The sequence below is a fragment of the Necator americanus genome, chromosome II (assembly GCF_031761385.1).
Source record: "Necator americanus strain Aroian chromosome II, whole genome shotgun sequence".
In the NCBI taxonomy this organism is placed as follows: domain Eukaryota; kingdom Metazoa; phylum Nematoda; class Chromadorea; order Rhabditida; family Ancylostomatidae; genus Necator; species Necator americanus.
In genome coordinates this window covers 22,489,867-22,500,214 of record NC_087372.1, presented here as the reverse complement: position 1 = coordinate 22,500,214, position 10,348 = coordinate 22,489,867, and the positions used below count along the sequence as shown (strand labels likewise).

The window sequence follows — 10,348 nt, the reverse complement described above, 5'->3', positions numbered from 1 at the left end:
ATGCAGTTGCTTGAGAATAACGAATTGAAAACAACAATAGTGTTGTCAGGTGGAAGCGACCTGAAATTTGGTGGAATTCCAGGAGTGGTTGCCCTCGGAATGAGGTTCCCACATCAGGTTTGAGGTTGTTTTGACCCGATTGTATCGCGTGTTCTCCGGCGGTCAGAGCACAAAGTTCACAAACTACTATCCCGCCCACCGTTCGCCGACGCCTCTTCTTCCATGTTGTGTTCATTCCTTTTATCGACCACACATTTGATCAGTATTCTGTGAGTACGAAACGATCTTTCTTCATTAGATTTCCTTTGGAATAAATGAGAAAGAGGCGGGGAAAGTGCCATTTATTCAGAACGCTATTCAAAAATGAGAAATCTTCGGCGGATTTGTGACGTAGAATTGTGGCAGTTACCTACAAGTATCCCTGATCAGCTCTGGCGTGATTAGCAGCCACAACTTTTGAGACTAATTTTTATGAAGTGGAGTATTTCGTAGAATAACGTTTGATCAGTGTGTGCGGTGAATGCTTCGGTCTTTCTCCTTTGTCTCTGTAGAGAATGTTAGGTTATAACAAATCAGCACACTTCTGTCTCACATATGTTAAAAAGGTGTAAAAGCGGTCCCACTCGTACAACATTATTAGTTTAGATGATTCGCCGATGCTCAACTTCGATCGCTTCACTATGCCGAAGTGCCTTCGTTGCTCAACGACTACCTGTCAGGTGCGTTTCCTTCTGTGCATTCTGTTAAAGGAACGTAAGACTATTATCCTAGGTTATTGGCGTTAAGTCCAAATATAGAATCGTACCACCGTAACTTTGCTTTCCTCGGTGGGGGGACTCATCCACAGCGGAGAACGCCTTCAACTCCACTGTTCCATGATTATCGAACGATCACAACAAGGTCGGCAGCGCTCACGCCGCGTTCAGAAAAAAGCCACGGAAGGACGAGTTAGAAGCTGCCATTGATACGTTCAATGGGTCACGAAAGACGATTGGGGCAAGAAGGGACGAAGAGAAAGATAATGGTAATTGTGGAAGAAAGCGGAAAAGAGTGTAGTGCATACTAGAGGCACTGCAGAGGTATTCGAAGCGAAATGATATTCAGGTCATCGGTTAATGTGTTGTTATTGTAAGTAAACTGAAGTTTGAAGCAACAAATCCGTTTCTCCCATTTCGTTGTCCCAGCCTCATTTCCTAGCCGTGCTCCTCTCATCTCGCTCAGACGGGGACGTTCTCGTTGAAATTCCTCCTCACCTTCTGAATGGTTCACAGCATTTCGAAATTTGCTTGGATTTTAAAACCTGAAGAGCACATGAAGCTATGTGTGTAACAGGAGACGATACGAGAATCGCACATATAGAGGAGTGGAAAGGTGGCAGATGTGATAGCGGAAGTCGATGATGATCCGAACATCTACAGTTTCTAGCCTGTATCAGCAGATGAGTGCTCTAGGACACCAATCCCCGCTTACATCGACGGGGTAGTATTGTCAGCCGCTGTGCGGCTGGCGCTTCAATGTTCCTGTGCAAAAAATATGCTTGCAAAAGGGTCAGATCCTTTGACCATTTGAATGGGGCGCCACCAATCCCATTCAGTCACGATAATAGCGCTCTGTCTAGTGAGCTGATCATTATTTCACTCCTGGTGACTTGACGTACTTTTAATCGGCAGGCGCGCCTACCTTCGCCGAGATGTGTCTTCCTTGAACATATCCAAGTCCATCCTGTTCAACCTTCAGCTAAAGTTCGCATAGGATCCACCCACTCGTCGCTATTCAATAAGCGGCGGAATTCTACGTCTCGACTGAACTGCTGTCAACGCCAGGTGTCTTCAGATCCTCCATCACCACCTCCAGAACTTTTTTTTTACGGCCAGAAGGTCTTTCTAGGTTAGGATCTGGAAGCATTCTCAGGACAACTTGAACAAGACGATCAGACGGTCCTCACAATGTGACCGAAGAAGCGTGACTGCTTCATTCCTGGGACTAACTATGTTGGTATATTGCTTTTAGTATGGACTACCTTCCCTTCTCTCCTCAATAATATTCTTTGTTCTGTTAATCACTTCATGTCTCAATCCTCCTTCGCGACCCATTGACGGTACCAATGGTGGTTGCTTACTCGCTGCTTCACGTTTTTCGACTGCCGGCCGCTCCTTCGTCAGTCTAAAAGGTGGCACCCGAGCGGTGCTTCGTGTCCATTTGTCATTTGTTCTAGTTTCGGCGCTACTGACGATAAACTCTCTAGAGGATCACAAATACCTAACGGCCGCGCCTCTGTGAATTCTGATGGAGTCTAAGACGGGAATGTGTGCTATAAGATTTTGTACGGCACTCTCCGATGTTGTTCATTTTATTTGCACAGACGAGTGATTTAAAGCGAAACAGACCTATCATTGTGCCTTCTCCATGTCTCTTGGTCTAAAATTCTGACGTTGTGGCACTCATCTCACTTTCTTCCGGTCCCTCAACTTCACTTATCTCACTGCACCCAGGTGGCGTCTTAGGGATCTGATGCCGTTGCCCCTTCTTTGACGAATATACCAGGCTAAAGTTGAAGCATTCTCACTTTCGTTGCACAGAAACACATGAACTACGTACATTATCATATAGGATGATAACTCAGGTGGCTACTTACAGAATGTTGTTTTTAGTTTTAGTTTTTTTTTTAAATTAACAACGTAATTCCTCCGTGTCCGTACACATTTAAAGCAGTTCTCATTGGTTCTTTTGTAGCGTATCGTTTCGTATCGTTTTTCGAACGAGAAGGTAAGGTAAAAGTGTTCCTCCGCATGTCTAGTACTCGCGACAACAACACGGGGATTTGACCGAACAATAGTAATGTCAAAACGACATGTAGCACGGTGCAGTTGCATAAGCGCAGCGGTTAGGATCGAGTGAGGACCCCTGCTAGCACCATTGTTCGCTGCAGACTTATGCGACTTCAACGTGCTTCATGTAGTTGGGATCCGACTGCGCACCTGTTAAGACTAAGAAGGGTCATGGGGAAAATGTGGTAGGGGGCACTCAACTGCACTCCTATTTCTGGAAGTTCTGTCTTCCTTTTTTCTCTTAGGAACTTTCGCATACTTGTCATAGATCCTCTAAGGCTAATGCTTGGGTCTTAGGGCCATTATCGGTTTAGTGTTCTCTTCATCTTCATTCTCAAATTCATCTCCGTACACGTGTATTTCATTATGGGAGTTTTTTCTTAGCCCCTGTTGTTCATCGATGTTTGTTGTTGTTTGTTTACAGGACATTTGCATCGAATAAAGAGTTGTTTGAGAAAGCACAAAAAGACTTGAAAACTCTAGCAGAAGAGCCAGATGTTGATGTCAAACTGGAAATTTATGCTCTGTTCAAGCAGGTGTGCATTTCTACAGGTTCTTCGTTGGTCATTGTTTACATCGCTGATATTCAATAAGGAAAATCGTTGTAGGCCACCGTCGGGGATGTGCAAGGAAGCCGCCCTGGAATGATGGATTTCGCAGGTAGAGCGAAGTATGATGCATGGACAAAGTTCAAGGGAATAAGTCAGGTACATTATATTGCACAATACTCTGTCACCTCGATATAGATAAGGAGAGACATTCACATGGAAGCTTTCAAATAACCTCCACATGCACTTTATGAGGATACATTCATTCATTGTGTCCTTTGATTTCGCAAGTAATACTATGCTGTTCCATCGAGTTTTCTTCATGTGGTATACTATTCGGAATGTCCCTATTATCTCAGGAGGAAGCGCAGCTAAAATACGCAAAGTTGGTTAATACGTTGGTCGGTGCTCAAGAATCAACCTCTCCTTCCAGCGGTCAAGGTGTTATGGGTTTGGAACCTGTTGACGGCCTAGACGTGAGTGTGTTCACATAGTTTTCTCATGTTTATGGATTTAATGCACCTTAAAGAGTTCGTAGCAAAAGATATATAAAAGCACTTCTTAAGGCTGTGGAACTAGGAGTAAATAACTTTAAAAGAAAGAAGTAACGTCTGTACCTTTCGTTTTGGTTCCCGACTGTTTCACGTTCACTGTGAGTGAACAATTCAAAGCTTTTGGAACTGAAACGGAAGACAGTTGCTCTTAAATGTTTTTTTTTGTCCTAAGGTGGAAAACAACGAAGAATTGGAAATCAAACATAATTCTCCGGGGTTCTGGGCGCCTATTCGACGATAAGGCTACACTTTGTTATTTAGGACAACTTTATAGAACAGTTGTAAATGTAACGGAGAGTAGACAGTTCAGAATCGAATGGTGTAGTGTGTGCTGTCTCTGAGCTCTGAAGCTTTGCTTCTTTAAGGAGATCCTCTTACTGTGCCTGTTACTTTGTTTAATTTATTTTATTTTCCGACTTTTTTGTGGTTTGGGCAAATATACGTTGAATACGACAAAGAAGTAACAAAATATTTTCTTTGAATGTGTAAGTACAAAATAAAGCAGTAGAATGTTTATTGTACGAAGGTTTCTTTTCAGATTTACGTGGATGGCAAGGCTTTCACAATCAGGTTAAATCGTCCCAAAAAATTTAATGCTCTTACTTTGAGTATGTATAATGGTATCATAGCAGCTCTCGAAGCATCGAATAAGGATAATTCAACTTCAGTCACTGTTATGACAGGTAGTTATGATACATACGACACCTTTAAATACTAATTTCTATACTTTTATTCCTTGTGATTTCAAAATGTCCAGTTTCACCTTTGAGATTATGTGGGATGAAGTGTCACGTTTATGTTCCGAAAAAAAGATAAATTAATCGCTTAATAGGAACTGGGGATTTCTTCTGTTCCGGAAATGATCTCAGCAATTTTGCAAAGGCGGCATCCGCTAGCAAGGACGAAGTTAAAGCAATGGCCGAAGAAGCGGCTCTCGTTTTGAAACGATACATTCAGGTATTTGGAGTAGCGTTTAATTCAGTGCAGGTAAACATATACTTTCCAAAAATTATTGATCTTCATGCTAGGATTTTACCGTGACCGCGGAAGATCTCCGTCCATCGTGTGGGACTCCCGCGTAACTCTGCCTTCTGGCGCAAAGCCAAGCACTAGTGGCGCTGGCAACAATACCCTCGTAGTCATTTGCAAGCAGTAGAGGTGTGCGCCTCTTGTGCATAATGTTTACACGATTTGGCATTGTAGATCAAAACACGTTGAGTGGGCTGTACGACTGTTGCTGCTGTGACTGCTTTGCCGAGTTAACCATGCTTTTTGAACAAGTAATTTCATTCCACGCCACCACTTACCTGGTTTCATTGGGCTGTATGGACTAGTAGTATTGGATTTGTAAAAGTGGAGAGAAATCTTCCTTCCCAATTAATTCAGATAAACTGGCTGAAGTATTCTACTCCTTCCTACATTCTCTCAATGTGTGTATGTATGTTTTTGAATAATAGTCAACCACTCATCGAAATTCTCGTTACCGCTTCACAAAGCACTCTAAATAAAGACCTGCATTGGTCATATCAAATCTGTTTTTTTTTTCAAACTGACGTTCTATTACAAGCTGTTGAGAACCTGCAGTTATTTAAAAATTTTATAAGAAGTCATACCCTCTCCATATAAAGAGTAGTAGCGCATTGAGTCAGACGTGAGTGGCTATTATGGTCTGCTTATTCATGATAATGACTCTATCTCAGCGCCCTAGCTTTTGTATATTCAGGCATACATTGACCACGAGAAACCACTCATTGGTTTGATCAACGGTCCTGCTGTTGGAATTGCTGTAACTGTTATACCACTCTTTGAATATGTTTTGGCAACTGACAAGGTCTCTTGCTACTGAATTCTTAGAACACTATCAAAAAAAGAACTACTTCAACTATCTTTTCTATGCTTAGTGCACATTTCATACTCCATTTGCTACTCTTGGACAATCTCCGGAAGGCGCTTCATCTTACACCTTTCCGTTTCTTATGGGACAACTCAAAGCTGCTGAAGTTTGTTATTTTTTAATTCAATTCATTTATGCTCTGAGAACTTGAATGTTGCTTTTCAGTTTCTAGTTCTAAACAAGAAACTCACTGCTCAGCAAGCTTTCGATGAAGGATTGGTGAACGAGGTAGGAATAAAAGACAATGCTCTATATTTTGAGGTCTATATTTTGTTTTGAGACTTGTCGAATCTTGTAATTTTCAGGTCGTGCCTCACAGCGAATTCACTAAAAAGGCTAATGAAGTTGTTAAACAACATTCATCTCTCCCTCCGGAGAGTTTACGCATCAATAAAAAGCTTCTTCGATCGCATCTGAAGGACACGTTGACCAAAGTCAACGAAGTTCGTATTTTCTGTTAAGTGCGATGTATATTGTGTGGTTGCCATTCATTCAAGCAGTTTCGAATTGTTCCTATCAATTCTAATTAGATATGTTCTGTCTTTTGGTTACTCACTCGGAAACAGTGATCTGTTTTATTTTCAGGAGGAATGCAGAATCATATGTGAGCGTTGGCAATCTAAGGAGTGTGCAAAAGCGATAGCTCAGTTTCTTAGTCGCCCAAAGAGCTCATAGATGCGAGGTTTTTGGTGCATAAAGGAGCGTTTTATCATATGACGTGCTGTGAATAAAATGCTTGAACACATTGTTTGACTTTAACAAAACTACCATACTCCAATGTCTAGCCACAAATGATTTTTTTTTCAACGCAGAAAATCTTGTAATGAATTTGAACGGTCTTAGTATAAAGTCTGTAACATATCAGTGGTTTAGTGCTCAGTAGATTTTCCATTAGACTTTAGTTTTTGGCGGAGGAGCGCGCCATCGTCAAAAAATCAGTAAGTTGCCAAACATCATTAGCACTGCCAATGAGTTGCGAACGGGGATGAGGCGCGAAGTGGCAAACACAAACAAAAAGGAATTATTATCTAGGAGGGAGAACAATCCAATCCGTATCACAGGAAATGCGGTGGGCGCATCGCAGTTGGTAATTTCGGTTGTGTCTGCACGTTCGGTTGCTGGTTTGAAAATGTCCTAGCACCAGCCAAGCCTTTCTTCCCTCCGCGCACAATAAACTGAAACCGGACTTGCCTGGGAGGCTGGAAACACTGAACTAATACATCAGCTAGCCCTTGCAAGTTACTGTATAGACTAGTTACACGTTCCTAAACCTCATGCGATTCTGAATTGATGTGAACGTGGTGGCTCATCCCAAGCGGATTGGTTTACGCCAGGCATGTTATCCTTAGTCCTTTCTAGTCGCTCATACAGCAAATCAAAGTCAAATGTAAAAAATAAGATTTTTGAATTCAATTAATAAGTTAAGAATGAAATGATATGATGAGTAATAAGTAAAATAAATTCAGATGAATAAGAATAGATTCGTAGCATTCTCGCGCGATTTAGAGGTGGTTTTAGCAATAAACACTGTCCTTGATTGGGAATCAGCCCGGGCCAAAGTGGATTTCGTTAAGTTGAAATAAACATTTATTACTCGGCACAAATTCTCGAGGTACAGGTAAGTGTGCATAATTAAGCTGCCGTTTTTGGAAAAATTCCGGTTTTCGTGCAGATCAGTAGAGAAAAAGTTGGGAACTTGAGCAAATTTCCAAATTTTTTCTCAACAAATCATTCGAGAGAACGAAACAAAATGTGAAGAAAGGAGAACAAAACTCTAGCAGAAAATATTCTCCTCTGCATCGTATTCCGAGCTGAGTAATTTTTTACAAGGTATCGGCTCAGTAAGGTTGGATGTAGTGTAGCGGTTAGAGGGTTGGCTTCCTGCGCGATCGATCGGAGGTTCGAAGCCGCCCTAGTGCCCACTAAACCTTTTATTCCTCCGGAGTTGATAAATTGGTACCAGACCTGTCTGGGAGGATAAAAACACTGACTTGACACTTCGGCTAGCCACCACAGGTCACTGTGTAGGCCAGTTAGACGTTCGTGAACTTCAAAGGATTTTGAATTCAAGTGAAGGTGGGGGCGCATCCCAAGCGGATTGATTAACGCCAGAAACCTTATCCACTTTATCTTTTACTGGCTGAGTTGTTGCAGTCGCATTTTGACACAAATCCAAAAATGCAAAATTTCCTCACTTTTGCTTGAATACGATATTGCGATTGAAAAGTCCGTCGTCATGTTGATAGATGCATCAAAAAAGATTTACCTGCAATTTTTCATCTCCATAAGAGTCTTGATTCTGTGTGGAGCCAGTTAGGAAAAATACAAAAATAGGAGCAAAAATTTACCATTTTTTCAGCTACAACACCGCTACTAACTTTTGTCCCAAAATCCGTCGCCGACGGATTAATCGTCGAAATTCTTGGAAGTGGTCAAAATTAAATTTTGAAAGTATCATTCGAAAGTAAATGAGCTGGTGATTTCAAATATACTTCGAGAATTTACTTTTGACAAATGTGTGGCCTGAAAACGGGCAAAGTTTCCTCAAGCCCCGTTAATTACTTTCATACCTCCGCAATCCTTCCATTGGCATATCCCGCGGATACATCTCCATGGAAGGAAGGAGTGTTCATAGGATTTCCGCTTATTTCTCGAAATTAGACAAAATGTTTATTACATCCACAATCAAGAGGTTATTTAGAGCATTTTGGTACCCCACATCATATGTTGGTTCGAAATTTCCATTCTCTTCAGAAATTCACGAAAGTGCTCCTTCGAAGATTAATAAAAAGCCATATTTTCCAAGTTGTGAAAAATCTCCTCGGGAATTTTTCAGTGAACAACTTGTACTTGACAATAGTTCATATTGTAAGTTTCTAGCTTCGAAAATGTCTAGTTTTTCCAGTGTCAAACTTACAACATTACTCTATTTCGTTATTTGGTGAAATTTTTGAACGGCTGTTAACGGGTTAGAATTAACGCTTAAGTCTCGCAATTCGGTACATGCCTAGAACTCTCCTTCCTTTACGAGAAGTGCATTAGGCGCTAACATTGGATGATAGCTGGTCATGGTTTTCGAGTGACCAAATTGGGGAAAATTTCGCCTGGTTTCGCAAAACAGAAATTTTTGCAGCCTCTATGACTTTTTTCAGCATCTCAAATAGCCAGTTCTCCTCACAAAAAGACGCTCTTTCGAATGATGTTGAATTCACCTTTATTTACAAACTTCAAAATTTAAACACTGATTCCGCCCTCTTACAGGGTAGGTGATATTCTATGGCTGGAATGGTTATCGCAGCCCACGCATAGTCTGCTAGGCATCTCACACCTTCGATGGGTGACTTCTCTAGCGATTCGGCGTAGCAGAGAGACATTAATATTTGAACATAAATGAACGGTGACGAGAATTCTACATAGTTCTCAGTCATCAGAAACATACAGCTTCAATTTCACAAGCTTTTGGAAAGAAATACAAACAAACAAAACAAACCTTCTGAAAAAAGAAACATGTAACAAATTAAGACGTTTATGGAGGAAAAAATCTGAACTTCTTAGCTTTCGGAATTTTCGGTGTTTTGCAGTCTAATTCAGATAACATTCACTTCTTCCTTTTCTTCCCTCTCCTCTTCTTTTTATCTCTTAGTTTGATTTCGTCAGTCATTTTCCTTCCTAGCCGTTTCAAGTTATCACTGCTGTTTTTACAAATAAGAACTCCTTTTTTTGTAGGTTAAAGAAAAACTAGGAAAGTTAGAGAATCAAATTTCACTGAAATATGGAAATATCCTGTTTATTTGACAATGCGAATGGATTAAGGGTAATTGTGGATAAAATTATCCGCAAAGTAACTGCTTTGGTGCAAAGCCTCCTATTCAACACGGTATAATGTTGAAAACACGAGCAATTGGCTTCACCGGCATTTTTGCTTTGCAAGTGTCAAAATGAGTTCTGGGTTGGTCGAAGTAGAAAGTTCAAATATTCAAACGTTGTTGAGGAAAATCCACGTTTGTTTTCTTAAGGCTACACCATTTCTAGTTGTTAACTTCCACTCACCAATACAAAGACCAAAAGCGCCTTTGCGAATCCGAAATAATGAGTGAGATTGTTGATGCGCTAACTTTGGTCCGATAAGAAACTTGAGGACCTTTCGATCACACCATTTGGGCACTGAGAGTAAAATCTCTATCTCATCTTCTACCATTTTTACGCTTCCTTTTCCCTTGTGAATCCTTAAGTTCCTACAAAGTGGCAATCCAGTGCGAAAAGAGCACTGTATTTATGAATGAAGCCAGATTTTTTTCCTATGTTTTGGTTTAAAAGTAATGGTAGTCAGGGTCAACAAATGGTATTTACCCTCTCTTTTAAAGTTGCCTGATGGTGTTGCGAGAACGTGAAATTATCAATCTAAGCGAGCGATTAGTTTGAGAAAATTACATCTAAAGTAATCTCTTTTTGCTTCTTTTCACCTTTCTTGAATTTGTTCTTCCTACACATAACTCATTTCCTCCTCCTCTTTTTTCCTTCTTC

At 40.8% G+C, this 10,348-nt stretch overlaps 1 protein-coding gene across 2 annotated transcripts; it reads left to right on the top strand.

Moving 5' to 3' along the window:
• RB195_019045 (uncharacterized protein) lies at positions 1-6,499 on the top strand (the record flags this gene model as incomplete). Of its 2 annotated transcripts, XM_064186728.1 has the most annotated exons (13): positions 1-104; positions 167-269; positions 646-719; positions 3,253-3,364; positions 3,437-3,535; positions 3,736-3,852; positions 4,469-4,613; positions 4,763-4,887; positions 5,654-5,761; positions 5,832-5,930; positions 5,990-6,052; positions 6,130-6,267; positions 6,410-6,499. In XM_064186728.1, 13 exons carry the CDS (start codon positions 1-3, stop codon positions 6,497-6,499), a joined length of 1,377 nt encoding a protein of 458 aa, XP_064042609.1. The 2 variants fall into 2 exon arrangements, with proteins under 2 accessions (XP_064042609.1, XP_013303691.2); XM_013448237.2 differs by lacking the exons at positions 1-104; positions 167-269.
• Between the last annotated feature and the right edge of the window lie 3,849 nt (positions 6,500-10,348).